At 50.3% G+C, this 25,373-nt stretch overlaps 1 protein-coding gene across 1 annotated transcript in view; it reads right to left on the bottom strand.

The window, feature by feature from the left end:
- PKP1 (plakophilin 1) overlaps positions 1–25,373 on the bottom strand; it is a 46,484-nt gene that overhangs the window by 3,708 nt on the left and 17,403 nt on the right. The window contains exons 3-12 of the mRNA XM_057374412.1: positions 23,341–23,762; positions 15,111–15,255; positions 12,870–13,077; positions 11,994–12,171; positions 9,842–9,956; positions 9,113–9,268; positions 8,821–8,997; positions 5,631–5,784; positions 5,002–5,188; positions 623–707 (exon numbers count right to left, since the gene is read on the bottom strand). Of these exons, the coding sequence (XP_057230395.1) occupies positions 623–707; positions 5,002–5,188; positions 5,631–5,784; positions 8,821–8,997; positions 9,113–9,268; positions 9,842–9,956; positions 11,994–12,171; positions 12,870–13,077; positions 15,111–15,255; positions 23,341–23,762 (1,827 nt within the window). The remainder of the gene's footprint in view (positions 1–622; positions 708–5,001; positions 5,189–5,630; positions 5,785–8,820; positions 8,998–9,112; positions 9,269–9,841; positions 9,957–11,993; positions 12,172–12,869; positions 13,078–15,110; positions 15,256–23,340; positions 23,763–25,373) is intronic.

Here is a 25,373-nt window from a genome sequence, read left to right as displayed (position 1 = left end):
CTGGAGCTGGGGCTGGAGCTGGGGCTGGAGTTGGGAGCTGAGGCTGGAGTTGGGAGCTGGGGCTGGAGCTGGGGCTGGAGTTGGGAGCTGGGGCTGGCTCAGTGCCCGCCTGGCTGTGCACTTTCCCAGCTTCTGCTGCAGGGAGTAAAACACATCGCAACTACTCCTCCTCCTGGTTTGCAAGTTTACCCTGCCTGCAGGGTGGATGTAAGCACAGAGCAGGGCTATGAACACAGAAGAAAATGGGGGGAAAGAGAGGAGGGACCTCGGCAGGGATCTGTCGGGCCCCAATGGACTGCAATGAAGGGAATCCCCTAAAGGAAGGCAGAACGGCCAGTGAGTCGCAGCCCAGAACGAGGGGGCTGTGCTGGGGAGGATCCCCCTGCACCAGCACCATCGCCAAGGAGGAAGGTGCTGCCACAGCCACCTCACCACCCGCTTTGTCCCCAGAATGAGTGCCAGCAGTGAGCCCTGCCTTCTGCTCAGACCCCAGGTGGGTGCCCTGGGCTCTTCCTGATACCTGCCCCTCGCTGCTGATCAGGGCCTTTGCCAGCTCCCCACTACAGCCAGTGAACAACCCAGGGCCGTTCCTGACTCCCGGACCCACGAGGGCTGTCCTTACCTGCTTGAGCACACTCTGGAGCTCCCTGTTGGACCAAAGGTCTGTCAGGAGGAGCCGAGCAGCCTCAGCTGCTTTCGGACAGGAGCTGGGAAGATGAAAGCAGCAGGAGGATTATGGCAGGCCCAGAGCAGCACCCCACAGACACTGCTGACAGCCTGGGACAAAGCCAGCTCCAGCTGGAGCCAGGCTAGCCACCAGCAGGACTGGCAGTAACACCCTCCCTGCTCCCTCAGCAAGGTTGTGTGACAGCTGTGACCAGAGCAGGGCAAATGAAAGAGAGGGGAGGAAAATGGGCATAAAACTGGGCTGAGTCTGAAACTTGAGAGAAGGGCAGTGGTGCCAGCGCTTCACTGTGGTGTCCAGGGGCAGTGTGGGTGGATCTCCTGGGAGAGGGCAGAGGAGCGGGCTTGGAGCTGCCTGCAGAGGATGAGGGATGGGAGCGTTTGCAATAACAACATCTGCGAGCAATTCAGAGCCCTGACTCAGCACGAGGGAACAGATACCTGCTCACGTAACTGCTCGAAACCGTGAGTCATCACAGGACCTCTGGGAATTTTGGAACATTTCATACCCAGATATCCCTTCCCTGCTGGCTCCCGTCACTGCTCTCCAACTCCTGGGCCTTGTCCTGGCTGTGGGAGCTGTGGGAGCTGTGGGAGCTTGGGGCTCAGGGCAGCAGACCCAGCTTGTCCTGATGCCTTAGGATTTTTAGCTTCTATATTTTCATATATCTGTATTCTTGTACTTCTCCAGTGTACAGTACTAAAGCTACTTTTCTTCCATCTTTAGACAAAACAGTTCCTCTCTGGGCCTGAAATCCAAGGACACTTCACCACCTCAGAGCCCCAAAATATGAAAACAACAGAAAACTGGGGGGAGCAAGCTTGGGGGCATTGATATCACCACTTGAAGGTGTCATTGGAGAATTGGGGCCCGATGTGTTCTTGAGACAGAACTTATAAAAGGTGAAGATCTCGTGACTCGGGGTCCATTTTGGGTGTAGCCTCAGGAGGAGGCTTTGCCTGCCCTCAATGTACCCGTAGACCTGGATTAAATTTGTCTGCTTTTATTCTCTTAACTTTGTCTGGCCTCTGTTTCAGGTGAGCCTTGTTTTAGGCATCAGTCCCACCCAGAGTGATGGAGAGGAATGGGACCAGGCTCAGGACCCTCCCTGTCTGACACAGCTCCACAGAAATGTGTCCTCAAAAACAATCCTCAAAACATTCCCTGAACAGTCCCCAAAAGGCTGCCAGAAATGGGACCAACTGGTTGTGAGGAACCCCAACTCCACACTTGGAGTGTAGGAGGACAGGGATGAAACCACATCCAGTAAATTTTGAGGCATTTCTCTGCAAAGGAATTCCCAAAATAAGGATTTCTTCAGGGTGTGAAAAGATCATAAAATTCATATCAATGTGCAATCTTTGGAAGAAAGGGGAAATTGGAGAAGTGTGGGTGACAAGAACCCTCTTCCATAGGGAACAATCAAGGGAAGAACTGAGTTTCTTGAAAGTATAGTTTTGGTAAAATGCTGTGGTAGAACTGAACTGCAAAATAAAACTCTGCAATAGAAAAGGTATGAAAAGTGAAGGAACAAAGAGAAACAAAAAATAAATCCATGGTAAAGGCATGCACTGTAAATGTGATGCTCTAAAGTACAGGGAGAGAGTTTGGGAAAAACTTTGAGTGTAGCCAGTAGAATTAATGAGAAAAATGATAATTTAATTAGTAAAATGGAAAATGAGCAGAGGAATGTTTTTCAGACAGTTGGAGAAAAAAAAATAAAAGGAAAGCAAACACCTCAATAATCAGTCCAGTAGACTGATTTTCAGAAATATCACCAAAAATTGAAGGAAATATTCAATTTCCTTGAGCACACTCTGGAGTGTACTTGGATTAAAAATAATGAAGAGTAAAGAAACCCCATATGACCGTGAACCCTGTGTCAGAGATGAGAGCATCTGCAGGAGACACCGGCAATTCTTTAATTGGGATGCTCCAGGAAGGAGAAGAAACCACATCCATCAGATAAACTGCTGAACCCTTTCTGCCTTTCAGTCAGAATCCAGCTACAGGAAACGTGAGAAGACAGAAACATGGGAAAGGCAAGATCCATAACTCACTGCTCTGGAACCCTGAGTCTCTTTCTGAACCATGACTCTAAAGTAGTTTGAGCAGGTTGAGCTCCTGATTTGCAGCTGGGAATGCAGTGAGATCCCAGCTCAGAAACACAGGGCAGGATCTGTGGGAGGGAGCACCCAGACACCAACCCCAGCCTGGGGGTCAGAGAATGTCCACAGGGAAATGAGGAAGATTAACAGAGAAAATGGCAAAATCCTGACAGGGTACAGAGTGTCCCTGTGTCCTCCCTGGCAACTGKGTCACCCCTGAGCCCCCTCTGTCCCCCCTCTCTCTGCTGCCTGCCGTGCTGGGAAGGAAGAGCTTGGTGATTCCGACTCACCACATTCAGAACAACTGTGGGGATCTGGGGGCTTCAGCCAGCCCCCAGCAGAGGTGGGGTATTTGCTTATTGCCACTGAAGAGGGGGAGACTCTTTCTGATATGGGACTGGACAAATCCCACCCTAATTTTTTTGTTTATCTTCACAGGCTACACATGAAAATGTCACCTTGTGACCTAGCAAGAGTCCAAAGCCTCTCCAATATCTGTTCTGCTGGAACAGCCTGAATTAATGTGATTTGAACATGTAAGATTAGTCTGGGGTGGAAATTGTTCACCTTTTTTCCCCTAAGAGTTGAACACCATAAAATCTTTGGGGACAAAAAAAAATAATGGAGGAAAAGGAATAGCTTGAGTTTTGGACATTGTAAGAACTGGGGAGTTTCTCAGGAGGACTTTGTAATCCAGGGAGGACTGGGGACATCTTCAGAGTTTGGTAACTCCTCTCAGTTCAGTGAGTCACTGCCAACCAACTCATCCCAAGCAGCCAAGGCAATTAAACTGTTCCCAGTCCGGGTTGAGCAAGGTTGTGCTGGAGCAGCAAATCACTGAGCACTGGTCTGAAGCAGCCACAGCGGGACTTCAGCACCAGTAAATTCCATTCAAAACAACCAGGGCTTAGGAAGAGGCTGGGTTTCGTGGTAATTGGGCTCATTGGAGAGTGGAAACAAATAAAAGGAGCAAACAGAGCAATACTCCTTGGCCCAGGCCCAAACTAAACAAGGACGCCCCATGTAATGACTGACAGCGTCTCTACCATGGAACAAGAGGTGGATTGGAAGAGCTTTATCAAAGGATGATGAAGGCATGCAAATGGTTTTCACAACAGAAAACAATGAGTTACTTGTCTAAGGCATTTTAGAACAAAGGCAGATGGCAGGAGAGATGAAAGCCTTGGAAGGAGAGAACATAGTCAAAGATAATGGAAGTTTTACACCAGTCTAGCCAGAAATGAACACAGAGCTTGGCAAGGCTTGACAGGCTTTTGCTTCAGGGAACATGGATAACAAACAGGACAGAATTCCTACCACCAAATCCCAAACCAAGTCCTAAAATAGAAAGTGGTAAAATATGATGAGATTGCTCAGCTGGTGTAAAATACAGGAGTAGACCAGGGAGGTACTTAAAATAATTCCTGTGTTCCCCCAGAGCTGCATCTTGAGGAGGATGATTCAACAAAAAGATGAACAGATTTGCACATTAAAAGTTAAGTACAATCCTTGCGAACCTGTAGTGTTGAACTCCAGACCTGACCTCTGTGACACAGTTTGAGGGAAGCCCGGGAGCCAGGAAGTGACTGACATCCCCTGTTCCGAGGGCTGGAATGTTCATAGATCAGAAAATCCCAGACTGGTTTGGGTCGGAAGGTACCATCCAGTGCCACTCACTGCCATACACAGGGACAACTTCCACTATCCCAGGGTGCTCCAAGCCCCATTCAGCCTGGCCTTGAACACTTCCAGGGATTCAGGAGCAGCCCCAGCTTCTCTGGGCATCCTGTGCCAGGGCCTCCCCACCCTCACAGGGAAGAATTTATTCCTAATATCCAGTATAAATCTCTCTTCTTTTTGTTTGAAATCATTCTCCCTTGTCCTGTCACTATCTGCTTGTGTAAAAAGTCACTTTTTTATAAGCTCTGTAAATACTATTTTTCACAGACTTTAAGATGTTGTTGCTTCAGCTCTTTTTAGAATTTCCTAAAATTTAACCAGAAAATTTCCAGAGGCCCTTTTGCAAATTGCACCTTGGATGGCTCCTGCCTGTTTCCAAAAAACCAGTGCTGAGGATTTCTACCCACCCACATGCCCAGTTCCTTTGCTAGGAAGGAACAATGCTCTGCTCTGGCTCTGAAAGGTGTTGGGAAGGCTCTGGGCTGAGTCTGGCTATGTCCCTGCCCTTGACTCCTGCCCCACACTCACCCATTCCGGCATAGGCTCACTACATTATTTAACAAGTTGCTGGACAGGTAAGACTTTCCCAGGTGGGGGCTGGACATGATGAGGTTCCTCAGAGTGTAACAAGCCGATGTCATGATCTCCCCATAGCTGCTGGTGTTTCCAGACTGGAATGACAGGAGACGGGACACATCTGGGAGCACCTGGTGAGCTAAAGAGGTGGAGGAATGTTCCAATCAACAACTCAACACAATCTGGCACAAGTGAATTACTCTATTTGTGTTAACACCAATCAGAATTATCCCTGCAGGGAGGCACTAGCAGCGTTGGACAGTGATGGCACAATCGTCATCAGTGGATTTTTCCAAGACAAAAGCAGGGCTGCAGGCCTTTGGAAGGGCAGTGCTGTTGGCCATGGGCACTCAAGGCCAACTCAGTTCCCAAAACACTGTCACCCTCATGGTCCTGCAGGTTTGTCACGGTCTGTAAAGCACAGCACCTGTCCCACAGCACTGGTGACTGTCCTTGGGGCCAAAGGAAATGACACTACCCAGTTCTGGAGCTTGGCCAAGTCTCYTTATGGGGCTTACAAAGGGAGCTGGGCAGGTCCCATAGGGCTGAAAGCTGCAATCCAGCTTGGGGGAAGAACTTACCCATGGTTTTGTGGAGCACAGGATGCCTGGACATGTTGCTCAGCAGAGAGGCCCCGGACCGGACAACCTCTGAGCTGTTGGACTGGAGCAGCCGAGCGATGCGGGGCAACCCCTTCTCCTTCAGCCCAATCAACTGGCTCATGGCACTGGACATCTGAGGGACAGCAGAGATGGCCATGACTTCCAGTGCCAGGGGCACAATGGTCAGGGCTGGAGGAATGTGACTGGACCATAAAATGACCCCTGTATAATCCATTCTCCTGCTGCCATAATCCCAACTACTGTGTCAATTTTACCTCTCTGTCCCACAGCTATGGAAGCCTGGAGAAAAGGAGGCTCAGAGGGAAACTCCCACAACTCCCTGACAGGAGGGTGCAGCCAGGGGGATTTTGGGCTGTGCTCTTTGGGAACAAGGGACAGGACAAGGGGAAATGGTGTCAGGCTGCCCCAGGGGAGGTTTAGATTGGATATTGGGGAAAATTTCTTCACCAAAGCAATTGTCAAGCAGTGGCACAGCTGTCCAGGGCAGTGATGGAGTCACCATCCCTGGGAATGTTAAAAAAATGCATTGATGGGGCACCTGGGGACATGGGTTGGTGGTGAATATGGGGTACAGTTGGATCTGGTGATCTCAGAGGGCTTTTCCAACCTTAATGATTCCATGATTCTGTGATATTTGAGAAGTCAGCCTCCCATCTGCTGTGACGCAGCTGGTTCTGATGTTCTCTGGAGCCCCAGTGGAGCAGCTGATCACCTAGCTGACCTTCCAAATATTGGAGAAGTTTTGCCTTTATGTCCATGTTGCCCTTGCCTTTCACAACCCACTGGCAGCTCCCTGTCCTGGCCCTTCACAGCTCCCTGCCATGCCACAGTGGGCTGGGAGGAGCAGGAACAGGCAAGGGACGCCTTTAAAAAGCAATCTGAGGACCAAGAATACTCATGTTAGATGTGATCTCATGCTTGTAAATGTAGAAAGTCTCAGGGTGCAGCCAGGGCAGATGAGTTCAAGCATATCCCCTGAGAAAACTGCCCTTATTGACAGGGCTTTAACTGAACTTCTCAGCTACTGCCCCACCAGAAAGGTGGCTGGAGACACATGTCCCTCAACAGTGATATGGGAATGGAGAGAAGGGGCTGGCAAACAACCCTCTGCCAGGGGCCTGTGACCCAGTTTCCTTCCCATGCTCTGGGGCTCGCATGTGCCCTGCTCCACATTCACACCAGCAGGACTGTGGTACGTAAAGTGCAGCTGAAGGACATTCAAAGCCATCTTCTATGAGTTAAAGGATCACAGCAAGCTCTGTAAGCTCATCACCAGATTCCCCTTCTATCAAGTGACAGCAAACCCCATGTCTTGGGGTGATTTTATGATAATATTGTGTTCCCCTATCGTCTGCTTTATGCCCAGAAATGGATCCTGCAGCTGTAAGCTGGATCTGGGAGAAGGGCTGGGAGCCGGGGAGCCCCAGTGGGAGTAGTTTTTTTTTTAGTTCAAGGACTCTCTTCTGGTGGCTGGGTTTGCAGCATGGAGGAGTTACCCTCACAAATTCTTGCTAGCTAGCTTGCTTCTTGTGAACTGCAGTGAGAGGCTTTTCCCTGGACTGCAATGGCAACCCTGGGACTGCTTGTTTGCTTTCTTCTGGAACTGTTCAGCTTAGCTTTGGGTCTGAGAACCAGGCCACCAGCAGAGAGGCTGTGGGGACACCACAGCCTGGCTCTGCACCTCGGGAGAAGCCAAGCCAGTGAAAGAACTCTAAAAATCCAACAGCTTTCTTTGCAGTGAGGAGACCAAAGGTTCAATATATATATGTATTTATAAGTTATTCATTTTTTGGGCACTCTGTTAAATAAAGTTTTCTTCACTTTCATCCAAAACATTCCTTTCATATCTTTGGGGGGAGGAAGAATCAAACCTCTTTTCCTCTAGAGGCAGCAGGGCCCCTTTGCTTTGGAGGAAGCACTAATTCCAGATCGGTTTCTCCTAAACTTGTCTCTAATCCAAGACACCCAACAAATCCAGCTCCAACTCTGAGCTGGAATGAGACCCTTGATGGGAGGAGCCACTTTGCACATCCAGACAAATTTCAGCCATTCCATTCCAGGAGGCTGAATTAAGTTGCTCCAGCTCTGTCAGAGCTGGGTTTGGTTGTTTGTCCCTTGTGCAATGTTGTTGATCGTTGAACTTTTCCCTGGAGTGCAAAACTCCAGCCCCATTTCTCTGACCAGCTCTACCCGTGTGTGACAGCCTCTCTCCACCTTCTGGTTCATGGCATTGCTTGGTTAAATTGCCAAAAATCAAGGATCCCAATTATTTAGCATGGAAATCCGTGTGACAAAAGAAGATCAGAGCTGGCAGGGTAATGCCATCCCAGCAGGGAATGCTCCGGGTGAGTCACCCATGTCTCTGGGTGGAACACTCCCCACACGTGACACGCCTCTCCTACCTATGGAATCATTATCTCTTTATCTCCCCATCCATCTTATTTGAATTGGGATTGATGGAGTTGGGCACAAACAGACAAGTCAGGGGCTGTCCCAGTGGAGACAGCCTGCGAGGACCTGCCCAGGGCAGCGACATGGCCCCATGGAGCTGAGGCTGTGACGTGTCCCTCACGGTGCCAGAGTGTCACTCAGCCCCTAGCACTGCCACGCTGCTGTGCCCACAGGTCAGGACATCTGTCACAGCTATTACCCAGGCAGCTCTGAGGTGTGGACAAGCCGCAATCCACAGCACAACCCGCCCTGTCATTAGAGCCACCTCCCCTTGGAGCACACACATGGGTGGTGGCACAGCCCTTCTCCTATCATCACATCTGGGTGCATATCTGGACTTACCCTCACTGCTGCCCTAGTGGAGGGCACCAACACCAGCAGCTGCTGGTAGTGTGATCAACAGACTGGGGAAGCTTCCAAACCCAGTGTATGGATCTGGGATAAATCCTTGGGATGCTGACTGTAGCCCCTCATGAGACCCTGGGTCTGGAATTAATAAACATCATATGGGATCAGGCACTGTGGAAAGACTGGCTGTGGTGCCCTGAGTGTTAAGGAGGACACTGTACTTTTTCATGGCTGTGAAGTGATGATGATTGGTGACCTTAGAGATCTTCCCAACCTTACTGATTCTCTGATTCCATGGAAGAACTGACACATTTGGGTGCACACGTGTGGAAGAGGGTGAAGCTCTTACCAGCCCTCGGCTTGCAGTGAGGTTCTGCAGAGCTCCAGCACAAGCTTCCAGGGTGGCATCCTTCTTGCTCTGATCCATCAGGGACAGGTAGGTGCGGATGGCATCTGAGTGGTAGAGCCAGCTGGGGCCTTTGGGCTTGAAATCCTCCTCAGGAAGGGGGACCCCATACTCATCATTCTGCAAAGACACAAGGAATGGGGAGCTCAGATCCTGCTCTTCCCTTGCAGCCCCTGCCTGGGACTGAATATCACATTCCCAATTATCCCTCTGTGGTACATCCTACCCATCCTACCTCCATCTTCCCACTCCTACTGTTGAAGCAGCCTGTGAGAGTCTTGTCCGTGTAAACGCTCCGGGCCATGTGGTTGAGCTGGGTGTATTTGTTGGGAACTTCAGCATCCAGGCGGTAGGAGAGGTTGTGCAGGATGCAGATGCAGTTCTCCACAGACTGCATCACCCCCAGAAGAAAAATGCAAACATCACATTAGGTAAAAAACTACGGAGAAGCACCAGAAAGGACATGGACTGGCTCATAATCAGCTTTTTAACACCACAGATGCTCCTGATCCTGGTTCAGGGAGTGAGGGGTGGGAGGGAAGGAGCTGGAACAGACGTGAAGGAAGAACACAGAGACGCTGCAGTGAGGATCTCAGGGAGGGAGCTGCTGACCCAGACAACCTCGGGAGGTCTCACTGCCACAGACAAGGTGGCAAACAGGAAAAGAGGGTGTGAGAGTGGTTGGATCAAACAATGAAATTGTGGGGAGGGGAGCATACAGGGGCCAAGTATTTTACTGTTCCTCTGTGTTTGGTAAAGGAAAATAGTAAATTCCAGCTCTACTTCAGGCCCAGAGCCCTGATGACTTGCAACCCTCCAAAAGATCCCACTGGGGTTTGGACAAGAGAAGCCAGAGAGTCCAGCCCCCCTCCCCACCTAGTGTTTGTTGGAAAGGGATTTTGAGGCATTCCCAAGGTTGCCATTGTTATCTGTGGGGCTGGACAACCCGGGGCAGCACTGGTACCTTGTCATCAGGGCGGTTGGAGGCCACACAGTTCTGGGCATAAGTCATGACCGAGTCAATCAGGCCGGGGTAGTTCCTCATGGTCTGGCGCCCCATGTCTGCAGAGCTCAGGTTCCTGAGAAGCCATTGAGGAGCATGGCAGGGGACAAGGAGGAGAGAGGGTCAATTGGGCTCTATTCTGGCTATGGCTGTCACTAAATTCAGGGATTTTTTGGCAGGTTCAGCAAGGATGATAGATTGCTCTTGTTTTGGAAGCCTTTGGGGGGACTGTACCAGTGCACAGCTCTCTTGCTGCTCTTTAGGACTGATTTCACCAGGAACACGTCCTGTAAGGAGCTCTGGACAGAAGGCACCCTCCTAGGGACAGTCACCAGCAGGAGGCTGCCTCAGAGACTCTGCATGTGCCACTACAGACTATCCCCTGGGAGGAGCTTCCACAGGGAAAACTGGCTAAAGCCCATGGGGATTGCTGTGATCATAAGAAGGCACACAGGGTTGTAAACACAAACCTACCCAAGGACAGCAGCAATGCCTGTGTGGGAAATGGGGTGGAGATGCTGTAGCAGCAATGGTTCTGGCCAGAGGGACTGGCTCTGGCCATCTGTGAGGCTGAAATGGGTTCCTGGACACTGGTGACTGTCAAGACAGGGGAGTTTTTCCAGTAACAGGATATGGGTTTTGTTGTTTTGTTCTGGGTTTTTCTTCCCTGTTTTATTGCCTTGTAGCTTGCAAATGAAAAACAAAGAGAGGTTGGCAGTGGTTGTGAGATATTCACTGCAGGCGTTCCAGAACTGGATCTGATGTTCACTGTGATTTGCAGCCTCCTCATTAACATGGATTCATCTGCAATCCAGAAATGCTTGAGCAGCAATGGCTTGGGCCCAGGGCAAACCCAGGGCTGTTCTCATCCCTGTGTTCTGATGTGGCAGGGCAGTGACTCAGAGCATTTCTGGCTCAGCCCTCGGAGCAGGGGCTCTGGATCCAACCCCCAGCTTCCCTCACTCTCCCTACTCCCCAGTCCTGCTCCCTCTGGAGCTCCCTTGCTGACTTGATCCTGTCACTGTTCTTTGGGGTGTTTGGCACTGCTGCTACAGCCTGAGATCAGTCTCAGGAGGCAGACCCTGCCTTGAGTTCAACTCCACAGAGTTTTTACAAGCTGTTGCCATTGTGTTTCCCTCATTTTAATGGGATATTTTATGGTGTTGGTGAGTTGGGATGGCCTTAAAGCAGAGCACCACACACCTACCGTACCCCACACGTCCCAAGCCTCAGCTGCTCAGGGGAGCTGCCTTCCAGGACAGGGAAGGAGGGAGCAGCACTCCCTATCTCCCAGACACGGTTCCCAGCCGCAGAAGCCGATGGTATCAGGTCTCCAAAGGGCCTGCCATGCTCAGCCTCTCGTTTCATAAGCAGCTCCAGCTCCTGCGAGCTGCGTGTCTGGGAAGGGCGCGGCCGGCGCTGCCTCCCTCGGGGAGAGCTTCCCTTGATGAAAGTACCTCATTATACAGGGCAGGTTTTTTGCCCCACTTGTTCCCATTGAGACAAGCAGCTTGCATCCAAGTGGAGGAGGGAGGTAGAAGAAACAGCAAGTCAGGGCGAAGATCCTCTACAAAAGGGCTTTGGTTTCTCTTGAACAAAATAAACTACTCTGGGCTCAGTCTGCACCTCCTGTTTCATAGCTGAGTCTCCTGATGAAAAGAGCTTGGAAAAGTCCAGGACAATGGGACTGCTCTGTGTTAAAACAGTTATGAGAAGAAGTGGGAAAATCCTCATTTTCCCCACTTAGAGAATTCTGGCCTTTTGTCATGTAAACCCCAAACCAGTTTGTTTTCTGCAGAAGCCTCAAAACTCTAAAGGTAAAATCTGTCTACTTTCCTGGGCTGAGCTGAACACTGAAGGGTTTCAGTATTGCATAAAGCAATTTCTGTATTTTTGAGGAGATTTAGCAAGAACAAACTTACTAAAAAGCTACTAGAAAATATTTTACATGCAGTTTTTTTCTGCACCTTCTCTTAGGAAAACCTTTTCAATGAGAATTTTCCATTAACACAACTGTAATGAGCATGAATTCAGCTCATTGTAAGAGGATTTAGAAGGCTTCAGCTTTTGCCCACAGACACAAGCTGCAGTCAGTCCCTGCCTGGTGACTCACCTCAAACACCCTGTGGCATTGAAGAACACTTCTGGGTCAATAATTTCTCGTGTCCTGTTGCAGCCGCCATCAGACCAGCCCGAGAAAGGGATGATAACACAGTCTGTCAGCACAGGCAGGGCCTCCTGTATCAATTCTTCCTTTAGCTCATCAGTTGAGGAGAGGTTCCAGAGCAGTCCTAGGAAGGAGGTGGGACACAAGCTCAGGGTCCTGTGCATTGGAAACCTTGTTTAGGTCAAAGTGATTCCAGCACCAAAATCCTTCTTCCCTTCACCCCTCTGGGCTGAGGGTGCAAAGGCTGCCATAAACCCCAGCCCCTGTCCACTCCTATAGGAGACAGACAGGATGGGCCCATGTGGAGGTGGGCGTTTAAGTATCCTCCCTCCTCTCAAAATTGCTGTTTATTGCCGTTCGGTTGCAGTGGTGGGCATCTTTTCAGGGATCTTGGAAAGGCTTGCCCATAAACCTGGGACACAGCTGAGGTTGACCTGGATGAAAAAACTCCCATCAATTCCTCAGGAAAAGACAAGGCACCAATGAAAGAACCCAGCCAACCCTGTTGGGGGTAGCAGCTCCCTTGGCCTTCCCTGGGAACAGCACAGAGGCCAGGGGTGGAGCCAAGTGTGGAAATGGCAGAGTGACCACAACTAGGGGGGGTGGGGGGGAACCTGGGGCAAGTGCTTCCCAACATGCACTTAGGAAGTGAGGAATCTTTATGGAACATGGAAGGGCCAGGACCTCCTCTGCCTTCTGGTTCAGGTGACCCTTTGGAGCAAGAGGAGCACAAAACACCTCTCTGTGCTAGGGCATCACCAGGGCTACAGACCCCAGGCAGGGGGAGCCCGGGCCCTGCTGGAGCTGAGCAGCTCCCAGTACCTGTGAGCTGTTTCTGAATTTCAGTGTTTCCCGTCCTGCGGAGGAGGCTCACGCACTCCCTGATCCCGTTCTGCCGCCGGGTTTCGATCTTGTTGGTGGGATTCTTGAACACCAGGTTCCGGAGGGCTCCTGCCGCCGCCCGCTGCACGTTCTGGTTCTGGCTGCGGAGCAGCTCCACCAGCTTGGCAATGCCCCCCAGCCTATAGACCTGCCCAAGAGAGACACAGGACAGACATGGCACATGAGCATGGATCACTGGGACAGACACGGGACAGACATGGCACATGAGCATGGATCACTGGGACAGACATGGGACAGATGCGGGACAGACACAGGACAGATACAGGACAGACACGGGACATGAGCATGGAGCACTGGGACAGACATGGGACAGATACAGGACAGACACGGGACATGAGCATGGAGTTCTGAGACAGACACAGGACACAGAACAGACACCTGCCATGAGCATGGCACCAGGACAGACTCATGTTATCAGCGCAGAGCACCAGACACCCCTGGGACAGGGGCACCCAGAAATGCCCTGGCAGTGCCAGGGGTTGCACGGCCCATCCTGGGGAAGCTGGAGAACAAGGGCCAGAGATGACAAATCTGGTTCAGGCCATAGGTCATGAGCACAAAGCTCCTTGCCTGGAGGTTCAGGAGTGGCTGGCTATGAGCAATGGCCATGGACATAGGGCTTTGCCGACGGAAATGTGCTCCTGTAAACTTTCACCCACCTCCACAGTTTGCACCAGGTGGAAATGTTGCCCTGCCTCTGTGCACAGCCATTTATAGCCATCTAATGACATGCTGTGGTCATTTATCTGCATCCTGAGATCACAGGCTGAGCTCAGAGGGATGGTCATGACCAGTGTCACCACCCTCGAGCTCAGCCAGAGGCAGTGGAGGGAGCCCAGACCGCAGGACACCACAAACAGGGCACGGAGCTTTGAAGGCAAATCCCTGCAGCTGAGCTCTCCACATGCCGAGTGCTCCTGCTGTGGAACGTGCTCTGCAGCGGCCGTGATCCCGCCCGGAGCCCAGTCTGGCCCAAACAGCCCCTCGCCGGGGGTTGCTGACAATGGCAGGGAATGAGCACCTTTCAGGAGGGAAGAAAAACAACCGTGAGCTGAGGTGAGTCACGGACCTGCTCTGGCACATCTTTCTGGGAAGGATGGGACAGCCCAGTGCTCACAGAGGGTTTGCAACGGTAACAAAGGGTGTGGCTGCCCCACAATCGGCCACGTGAACATGGGCTGGGCACCTGCACTCAGCCAGGCACAGCCAGGGTACAGGGGCACAGCCCCACACCGGTACAGCACTGCCAGCTCCACTGTGGTGCCAGGACAGGGAAAGCCACCTCTATAAGGTTGGCATCTTGATAAACCCAAGGTGGGGATAATCTCTGGCAACATCATTGCTGCAGCAGATCCATCCTTCAGGCTGCCTCCTTTGCTGCATATTGGCAAAGAAACTGAAGAGCAACAGCATCACAAAAATAACCTGTGCTATAAGAAGGTTTTTTTCTGTAATCAAATACCATGGAAACACAGAGGGGTTTGGGTGAGAAGGGACCTCAAAGCTCATCCAGTTCCACTCCCTGCCATGGCAGGGACACCTTCCACTATCCCAGGTTGCTCCAAGTGCTGCCCAACCCAGCCTTGCACACTTCCAGGCATGGGGTAGCCCCCACTATGGATGTGCAAATTATCTTTGTACATGATCACTAATAAACCCATTGGCTCAGGTGGCTGAAATAGTATGGAAAGGGATGCTGAAAAAGGCTGGAAAAGGGCTGCAGAGTCACTGAGCAATGTGCAGCAAAGGCCACAGTGGGACTTAAGGCAGCTTTGTCTGGCTCCGATTCCACAGCTCTGAGACAGCAAAAGATTTATGTGGAATTGGTGCAGTTGCCCCCAGGAGAGGACACTGAATGGCACCTTCCACACTGCCAAACCCCATCACCCTGTACCACAGCAGCTCATGATGACAACGGGAACAGTCTCCTCTGCTACCCAAACACTATTCCAGGTGTTAAATCCTGACCAACTGCTCTTGGGAGAAAGTGGCCATTAATAGCTGAAAAATCTACTTAATGAATACCTGAGCCTGACTAATGAGGTATAAAGCACTCTCATGAAAACCAGGGGAACCTGTGGATCCTTGGCACTGAGGAAAACCAGTCCCACCCCTCTCTTGTGCCATCAGCCCTGGAGAGCTCTGGAGGAGTCTGCTCACCTCTTGCTTGGCAGACTCATCCTGGAAGCAGGTGTGCTGCAGGTAGTAAGCCCCCATGGCCTGGTACTTGTCATCAGAGGAGCACAGGAGCTGGATGGCCTTCTGGATGGTCATGGTGCCAGCGTCAATCTCGTCACCACAGATCCTGTGTCAAAGAGAAATACGGAGCTGGGTGAGTGCTCAGCCAAAACAGCTATGTCAGCACTAGGAGTGACTGGGAAGGAATCAGTGATAAAATGTAAATTATTATCACATTGCCACATAAAGAGCGCAATGCACCTCTAGACAAATTTCTCTGTCTCAAAAAAAGAGATGGTAAAAGATGGAAAAGACACAGTGGAGGGCACTGAGGATAATGAATTCCAGGCCCAGTCTTTCCATAAGCAAAGGAGACAGCAAATGAAAGCTGGGTTGAGGTACTGGATGCCTGATTGTGTGCAAAGTGGAAGTTTAATGAACAGAGACCCAGTTCACTATTCCCCAAACAAATGAGTGAGTGGACAGGAGTGAAACCATCTGTCAGGTCATGAGGACAAGGTAACTCAGGCCGTTGATTTTCCCACAGCATGGGATCCTTTGATGTGAGAGGTGGTGGAAGCAGAAATGTGAGAGCAGCTGATGGTCTGGGGAGGCTTGAGCAAATCCCTCGGGAAAAGRCCTGTCTGGAGTGATGGGATGGACAAACAGTTTATGAAAAGCTAATAATAGCTCTGAGACATCCTGCTCCCAGGGGATGTTCACCCTGGCTGTCTCCAAACTCCTATAAAAGCTGACCACTGTCATCATCCCTGTTAGATGTAAAGAATGTGCCTGCAACTCCAAAGGAAGGATATGAATTCCTCTGGCTTGGGGCAGGAATGAAGCCTTGGGAGAAATACAGAGACCTGAAGGTTTTTCCACTTATTTGGAAATGTGAAGGTCCTGCTCTTTTTGGCTTGTTCTTGTTCAGCACCATCTCTGATGTTTTAACCACATAAAATTAGAAAAGGGTCCAAACTTTCAGACTGATKAAGGGGGTCTGAACTACAAAGTTTGTCTGTGCTTCCAGTTAAAGAAACTAATGTAATTAAAAGTTCCTGATTAGTCTCGGCACCCTTGCAGCTGAATCCTTCAGAGGCTGCATGCAGATCTCAGCTTACAGCAGTGCTGGCTGCATTAATTTGCAAAGYCCAGGACCAAGGAGAGTCAAACCCAAAATATTGTCAGCAGTRATGGGATACAAATGGGAAAGGCTTCATTAGCAGTGGATGGAATCCAAAAGTGTGCAGGCTTTACCAGGCCAGTCATGGCCATTCCTGGCTGATGTTATTCCCGGAGACTGATGGGGAGTTCTACCGGGGAATCAGGAAATCAGTCTCCAGTTGAACCACRTTTATTTATACACATTTTTGCTACATATCACAGGGATTAACTCTGTAGAGGGGCTGCTTGTATTCAGACAATCCAACAGAACAACAAAACTGTGAATTTGAATAATGAACCCATTATTTTTCAACCCATTACATTTGAAGTGCTAAATATCACCACAAGACAGCAGCACTTCCAGGCACAGGATAGACAGAGTTGCTTTGACTGAGYCAAAGAAATGTGAAGAATAAAGGTCTGGAAGGGACATGTCATCACCACCAGCAGCCCCTACAGTGAGATAAAACATTAATCCTTATGAATCCAAGTGTTCCCTTCCACACAGCACAGAGCAGTGAATAAGATAAACAGYTCCATAGGGAATTTCACATAAAATATCAAAAAGCAGCATGAAGACCTCTGGTCTCCACTGCCCTCACTGGCAGAAAGTTAAACCCAGTCTGTATAACTCATTCAAGCACCTGTGGAGTCAGTGGAGAGAAATCGGCGCTTCCAAAAACCACCTTGACTTTGTGTCTTGGACATTTTTTTTTAGGACAGGAAGCCCCACCCTCTGGAAACACCTCTGCCTCTCTTGGTATGCAGGAATGAGAGACAACAGTCTGGGGTTAGACCTTAAGCATTCCATGTCTAARGCTGGATGAACCTCATTCCACTTTTATTTCTACACTGCAATAAAAGATCACTTCCTTGTGAGACTTTTCATCAGCTTGAACCTCTATCAAAACATGGCACCAAGGAACTTCCATTAAACTTGCAACAAGGAGGAACGAAACAGGAAAGACAAAGTTAAAACTAGAAATTATGGAGCCCCACAAATCCTTGGATCCAGGATGTTGTGATTTTCTATCRGTTTTTTTCATGCTCCTGAGACACAATGGAGCTGAGATCTGATGGATCCTGCACCAGGAAGGGGCTTCCCCCTTGGGAACTGGGATCTGGAGTGGTAGTATAGAGGCAGAGACAGATTGGTAAAAAAAAACAGGTCAGCTGCCATGCAATCATGGTGATATTTTTTAATTATAATTTTTTAATCAGATGCACTTTTTCTGAGATGTTCACTTGGTCCAGCTACTCAAGGAAAGCAATTTTCTTCACCTCCACTCCATAGAGGCCCAAACCCTCCTTCAGCTGGGAAAAACTGGGGATGCAGGTGCAGTTCTGTGGGAAAAGATGGAGAAGGTCTCTTTTCCCTGCTGGTTCCTCAGCAGAAGTTCATGGCAGGTCGGCAGCCAGGCTCAGTCACACTGCTCAGGAAGCAGCAGGGATTTCTCCTGACTGAGAATAAAATCACCCTGGAAAAGCCCAGCTAAGGGGAGATTGTTCTTCAGCCAGTTGGGGATATTCCTGAGCAGATCCACACTATGGGAACAACAACCAGCTCCAAGACAACTCTTGGACTGAGCCATTTCCAGCCTGGGCAATGTGYCTGGCAGAAAGAGATCCAAAGGTTGTTCTTCCACAAGAAAGAAGCAATCAGAGTAGGAAGAGACCTTAGTTAGAAATGATTCAATGGAGACAAAGAAGATCAGGTTCTGGAATGGAAGAGAAACAAATACTGAAGAGGATCAATATCACAGGCAAATTCCCTCACATTGCATGAGCAGATTGTTTTGTCTTAATCAATTTTAAGTTTCCATCCTGCTTGTTAGGCCTACAAGTCCCAAGAGAGGAGGAAGTCAGRTAACTCTTAACAAATCCCATTGTTCATTAATAAAATCAGATTGGAGACACTCAAAACAGTGTTCAGCACATCTTGGCATTTTATCCCAAATAAAAACAAACCAAAAGGGAGGGTGCCTTTCATCATACTCGTTCTGCTTCCAGTGCACGATTTAGCCTTGAAGAATGAATGTTTTGGTATTGATCCTGTAATTATCCCAAAAGACAGGAGATAGATCAGAAAACAGCCTCAGTGCCTTTCCTGACTATTTCCATAACTCCTGTGTTCTGTCTGTTTGCAGTACTTACAAGGGAAGCTGAGCATAGGAGGGAATGGTTGTAGGGGACACAGGGACTGTCCCTGAACTTCAACCACAGCACAGAGGCTGCTGCTGCTCAGCTGGGTCCAGGCTGGTGTCACCACAGCCAGATGTGACACCAAGCAATCCCAAAGAGTTGCTCCAGCCTTTACTGCCCCCTCCATAGCTGCCAGCTGAGGCATCCAACACCTTTAACAGGGCAACTCTGAGATGTTACAGATTGCAGGTGCCTGGAGAGACACTCGTTTCCACATGGTCTCTAATGAGATGGTTTCTTTCTCCACACACAGAGAACTCCGAAGGGAAGAACATCCTCATCTCCCAATGGGGCCAAAGGTGAGTGTGGGTTTGCAGGTGGCCATTAAAGTCTCCTGATCCAGATCAGTGAACCCTCAGCCAGGGAATGTCTGCAGACGCCCAGCTCCCCATTCCATCCTCCCAAAGGAGAACACCCCGAATCCTTCTCCAGGGGTGGGATGAGTCTGGGCTCTCAGTCATGTCTCCATCTCAGATATCTGGGGTTCCCTGAGACCAGCAAGAGGTGTTGGCTCTATAGTGAATAACTCAGGGACCCGTCTCCGAATTCAGCCCCATTTGCCATTGGGCACCTCAGCTCAGAGAGAGACATCTCCTGAAGCTGTGTCATCAGCCCAGGCCACTGCAGGGCCACAGCACCACGGCCACCACCTTGCTGGGCCCTGTCTGTCCCATGTCACACCTGAAGCACAAAGTGCAACATCTCCAAGCAGAACTAATAAATGCCAGTCCTTGGAAGGTACAATGTTCTTGTATCTCAGGCTCCAGCTGGAGCGGTGCAAAGTCTCTGAATTTCCTAGGAGGATTAAGGATCCCACAGTTTGTTACTGCTTCTCATTATCACTCTCTGGTGACTAAGCAGGATGGAGAAACTTTTACCCTAAACGGGCATCAATAATGTCAATAACATCAATAACATGCAATATGTAATTTAGCCAAAAGCTGCCTGCTCAGGATGCCACCCTGTCACCTGAAGCATGCTGCAAATGCCACCCAGCAGAGGAAATGGTTATAAGTGGGCAAATATGGGTGGTCTCCACCAGCTGCTGAAATTACCTTCCAGGGTGGAAGGCTGCAGCTCTGAGSTCAAAACAGATCAGAGAGAAGGGTTCTGGGAAGAAGAGAGTCAGTAGGAAGAAGATTCCTCTAGCTCTGCCAGACTCCAGAGAGCTGCATTTTGGCAAAATGTGAGTGCTGCTCACTGAGAGCAGCCTTTGGACAGGAGCCACTGGAACAACCCTAAATGTCTGAGCCCAGGCCAGAGCTGCTGAGCTTGGAAATGTTGATCCAGATATGACATAATGATTACCAAGACTCAAGTCTCTGAGTGGTTATAGAGAAGTATGTCTGGAATCCCAGAATCACTCAGGTTGGAAAAGATCTCTGAGACCATCAGGTCCAACCTGTGACCAATCCCCACCTTGTCACCAGCTCAGAGCACTGAGTGCCATGTCCAGGTGCTCCTTGGACACCTCCAGGGATGGGCACTCCACCACCACTCTGGGAAGCCCCTTCCAATGTCTAAAACTCTCTCCGTGAAGAAATTCTTCATGGACAAAATGGGARGAACATGAAAAAGTCCCTCTCTGCTCACTGAGGCAGGATCATGATAACAGGGCTGGTGGAGGAGAAGAAACTGCAGGAGGAGTTTTCAATAGTGTTCAACCTCCTGATCTGGCAAATAGTGCAGAATTCAGATTTCATCACCAGAACCAGCACCATGGGGTGAGTAAACCCCTGTGTCATGATTTAGTTTATCAGGGAATCATAGAATGGCTTTTCCTGAAACACATTTCAGTGTCAAACTGCTCATCAGGCAGTTGAAGAAAAGGGGCTTGGTCAGAGCTGCTGCTGTAAGGGGGAGGACTCTGAGGGATATCAATTATYAGAGACAGCTCTTCCCTCTCTCACACACCCAGAGCCAGTTCCATAAAGGACAGCAATTACACTGCCAAGAAGAGTCACAGAGGTTAAATAACTTTGTCACCAAATGCAGAGGGACTGCTCAGCACAGACAGTTTGACAGTTCTTACACACTCAGAATTTTGGTATCTGCACACCACTCTCACCACCAGAGAACATCCATTTTTCCTCTCACACCATCCAGGGAGATCAGATCCACAGCAGAGGGATGCCTGAGAAGCACCACCCTTAAGCCAGTACTGACACTGTGGGCATTACAGAGGAGTTTTGTATCGCAGACAGACCCAGTGGATCACAGATCACACTACAATCTCTCTCACAGCAATGGAAATCGCCCCATGGATCACCTCAGAAAGCATGAAGAGCACCCAGCCCTCCCCTGGCTCTCGGAGGCCGTTGGCAAACATGCAGACAAGAGATCCAACATATCCTTGTGCAGGAGATCTGCAGCACAAAAGCCAAACACTCCACGTGACAAAGGCACATACTGCAACTGGAGAAAGACCAGAATGGAAGGGACAGAGCCCCAAACTGGGAACTGGCAGCAGCTGTGACCCAGCCAAGCCCTGTCCCTGCAGTGCAGGTTAATAATGAGGTACCTACAAGCAAAACTCTCCTTACTCAACACCAGGTGAGCCAAGTGACGACTGAGATCTCCAGGTGGAAAGCCCTCCAAACACAACAGCCCTGCATAGCAAGGAGAGCTCAGACATGGTCCTGACCCACTTCTGAAGCCCCTCCCCAACCAAAGCACGCTGACAGCGAGGCCAACAGTGCCCTGCAAGGTACTTTCTAAGGCCTAGGAGTCCTCCAAAAGAGTGATTTTTCCAAAGAGGACAATTCCTTTGTATATCTCCCAAGCTTTAAGCACCACTGCTGCCAATCTCCTGCCCTTTGAGCCCCTGCACCAGGCCAGCTCTGCAGAGCTTCAGGCAGAGCAGAGGCTGTGTCACAGCCACATCAGATTCACTCAGGGGACAAGCCCCAGCTGAGCCCATGACTTGGAGCCCAACTTGGAGCCCGACATTTCCCCACCAGAACCAGTTCTGCCAGATGAGCCATGCCCCAAGCCAGGAGTGTGTAAATGGAGCCACTCCCTAACCAAGGGCAGCTAGAGCTGGAGAGGATCCCTCTGACAAGAGCAGTTCTGCTCTCATAAAATGCCATCATTCTCCAAGTGACCTCTCCAAAGCCATGCCCAAGTCCCCGACCATGGCTTTGGCCAGAGCCTGTCAGGACTAACTGCTCCAAAGTTGCATCCTGCCTAGGAGCAGGCAGCTGCAGCCCCGGGTTCAGGCATTCTGCCGGTCCTCCCACTACACTTCTCTGCTCTTCAGTCAGAAATTCCCTACAAGTCACTTCCAGTTTGTGTAACGTCACTGGTTCCTGTCCCAGGATTTACAGAGCTGCTGACAGTAGCAAGCCAAGGCCACCAGTGCTCTGGGCTGGCCAGGGCTCATTTGGCATGTGTCACACATGGAGTAACTGGGCACACAGACAGCCAAGGGTTCCTGATAACATTCTAATGGGGCCGTGACGTTTCTTGGCATCCACGCTCTGGGACACACCCTCCTACTCAATCCTAAAGAGGGAGGCTTAGCTAGAGTAACCTGGGACATTCAGATGTGGAAAAGGGCATGGTTTGGCTCACACTGCTGACAGGGAGGGGGATTTTCTTAATATCTCCCTCATTCCTTGGGGCAACAGCTCAACAGCTTCAGGCCTTTGGGGGGAGTTGTGACAGTCTATGAGCCCTGGTAARCAGTCTCACACTTATCCTGGAGTGGGCAAATTCTCCTTGGGACCGGGGACCAACAGGAATGAGTCTGGGAGCCTTTAGGGTTTGTGTGACAAAATGCCCCATCCATCTGTGCGTGGTGAGAACTACTGGGCTGATGCAAAACAAGTCCTGTGTGATGGTGACAGCATGGGAAGTGCAGCAACCCTGGGAACTCCTGTGGATGCTGCAGCCCCTCCTTCTCCAGCTTTCACTGCAAAGTTTTGCAGTTCAAACCATGCAAACTATGGTCTTCCAAGACTCCCAAGACTCTGGTTTGACTGCAGCAGAACCTGATTGGTGCTCCAGAGCTGGAGGTGGAACAGGGCACTGGGGCAGCCTTCAGCCACCAGCCCTGTAAAACCACCCAAACCTGGTGATTGCCAGTGGGGGCCCTGCTGCACTCACACCAACATCCTTGGGGGGGTCTGAGCTCACTGCTGTGTTTTACATGCCCTGTGCTTGTAGGCAACACCTACAAGAGAGGATCTGATGCTCTGACATGATGGACCATCCTCCACTCTGTATTTCCTACCCCAAATGGGACTGCATGCTCGGGAAAGGAAGGAATTTAATAACTTCCACTGAATCCTCTTCCCTTATTAGGGAGATTATTCCAMTTCGGGTATTCATTTCAATTTATGACTCAGTTCTTTTCTGTAATCCAAACCAGACCTTTTGGGTGAATGAAGCAGAGGCTGGGTGGCAGAAGGGAGGGAAACACCACTGCTCAGCAGGCTCTTAGCTGAGCCAGACCCTTAGGAACTGACTCTTTCCAAGACAGCTTTTTGGGTATGTTTTCTGCCAGACTGAAGCAGCAGCACACCCTGACTGCACCGCAGGCCTTCTGCTCTTACCWCGCCACCCTCATCTCGCTGTGGGTTCATGGCATAGACACTGAGGGATTGTGTTGCCCCACATCACAGAGCTACAGCAGAGATATCTGCACCAARCCAATCCTATCAGCTCCCTTCCACAGCCCAGGAAACGAAATAAAGCCCTTAAGAGTGACTTATGTGACCCACTTTGCTGTGGGACGCCCCAGTGAGGGCTCTCCAGTGGCTGCAAAGCAGCTCAGATGCCTGGCTCTGGTGGACAGAGCTCCTCAGCACTGCCCACACCCACTTGGGAGGGTCCGAGCACTTACTTGGAGCTGGACTGGGCCTGGCCGTAGACCCCGTCCTGCTTGCAGCTCATCATGGGCTGGGCATAGACGACGTCAGGCTTGTTGCTGGAGGGGCAGGACAGGGCCCGCGCCGGCATTTTTTTACTGGTCCTGGAGGTTCCCTGCTGGGTGCTGCAGCTGCTGTAGATGCTCTGGCGGTTGAGGGTGGCCTTGTGCTCAGTGCGGCCGACGCCGTGGGTCTTGCGCAGGGTGCCGCGGGGCGGCTCGCAGTAGAGGTCGGGCTCGCTGCGGCTGCTCTTGATGTTCTGCACGAAGCAGTAGTCGCTGCCGGCGCGGGGGCTGCACAGGGCTTTGCCGTGCGCCCGGCTGGCCCAGCCCTCCATCTGGCTGTAGGAGCTGTAGCGCCGGCTCTCTGCATCCCGCTTCAGCGTCCCGTTGTACAGCTGCCAACACAAGTACAGCACGTTTAGGGCAGGGAGGAGGCTTGGCCTCCTGGGCGCACCATGGCAGGCTCTGACTGCTTCCCGGGGCCTCTCAGGCATTTCTGTGCCCAAATTTATGGGAGAYTGTCCAACCTGCAGCCCTGGCAAAGGAGTCAGACCCCACCTGTATATCAGTGACCCTGAGGGATCAGGATGTGGGATCTGGGAGCTTTAAAGCAGAAYTGAAAACTCAGACATGACCCTGGCAACCGACAAAGTACTTTAGTCCCAACACACGGGTTCTAACCCACCCTGTAACTCCAGGAACTCACTGTGCATCTCTGACCAGCACTCTCACCGCACTGTTGTTCCTGTCAAAGATGGGCACTGGTGGCACTGGTGCTCCTGTCTGGCTCAGGGAGGAAGTGCCTCCCTCCCTGGCAGCAGTACAGACCTGCCCTTAAATTAACGAGCATTTGTGGATCTCCAGTTCTCAGCCTGCAAWGGAGCTTGATGCCCCATTCTGACCTTGAAGCAGTGCCCGCAGTTATTTTTAATTTCCTTATACTATTTTCTTCCCCTCCCATTTATTAGTTCCTTAGGAAGGGAGTAAAGGGAGTGAAAATGAGTAAGAAGGGATTCTTGAATCAAACTGTGCCAAGAAACAAGTGGAGACAATGAATATCTGCTTATGAGTTACAAGGTGTGTAGTATCTGCTCACATAATGGGATGCTCTGGGAACAATGGGCAATGTGCAATAAAAACTGAGATGACTAAGACAGRAAATAAAAGAGAAAAGATAAAAGATGGTAAAATAAACATCTACAATTAACAAAACAATAAGATGGCTTTAGCTGTCCTGCTGTCAGTTCAAAGTGCCTTCACCACTTCACCAAAAGYCCTCCAGATTTGCATCAAGTTTGCCACACCAGGATTGAATTCAATCTTCCTCTGCAATGTTAATCCAAACCTTTTAGGATGTCAGTGCTGGCTCCTGGGAGGCTGCAGGGTTGTGTCCAAATGAGAGACAACTCACTCAGGTGTGCACTCCAGAAATGAAAATAAATTGAACTGTTTTGGCGCTGTTCGCCCCATAATGCTGAGTTTGTGCCCTGCACCCCCTCAGCACTCTGGCAAGGACATCTCCAAGGCATACAACAAGATAAAAAGAAATAAGGAATAGAACTTCCTGCCCTGTTCCCCTTTGGTTTATCCTGGGAAAGCTCATCCATGGTCTCCTGGTTTGATCTTGTTGGATCCAAGTTGTTTTTTCTCATCCAACTCAAAGCAGTGGCACTCCAGCTACAAAGGCCACCCAAGGGTCCCTTTGGCTGGGAGAGAAAAGTTGATACTGGYTCCTAATCATTTCCATGGTGTGTGCCTAATAATTTCCAAAGYCTGTGCCTGATGTAATAGCTCATGTCACTGAAAAAAATCCACATTTCCTAACCTAGAAACACTCCATGAGAGAGAAATGGGAATCCTCTGCCAGCTCACCCAGAGTCCCTCAGCTCTGTCCTAACTCCATTCCAGCCCCGGCACACTCAGCATCATTTCTGCCTCCAACACTCTGCAGAATTGTCATTATGCTAATTAATTAAGCCAAATATTTCCATTAACAAACTGATCTT

This window comes from Malurus melanocephalus, unplaced genomic scaffold (genome assembly GCF_030028575.1).
Source record: "Malurus melanocephalus ecotype Western Australia unplaced genomic scaffold, MMel_1.1 scaffold_224, whole genome shotgun sequence".
Taxonomy (NCBI): Eukaryota; Metazoa; Chordata; class Aves; order Passeriformes; family Maluridae; genus Malurus; species Malurus melanocephalus.
This window is presented reverse-complemented; position numbering and strand designations above follow the sequence as displayed.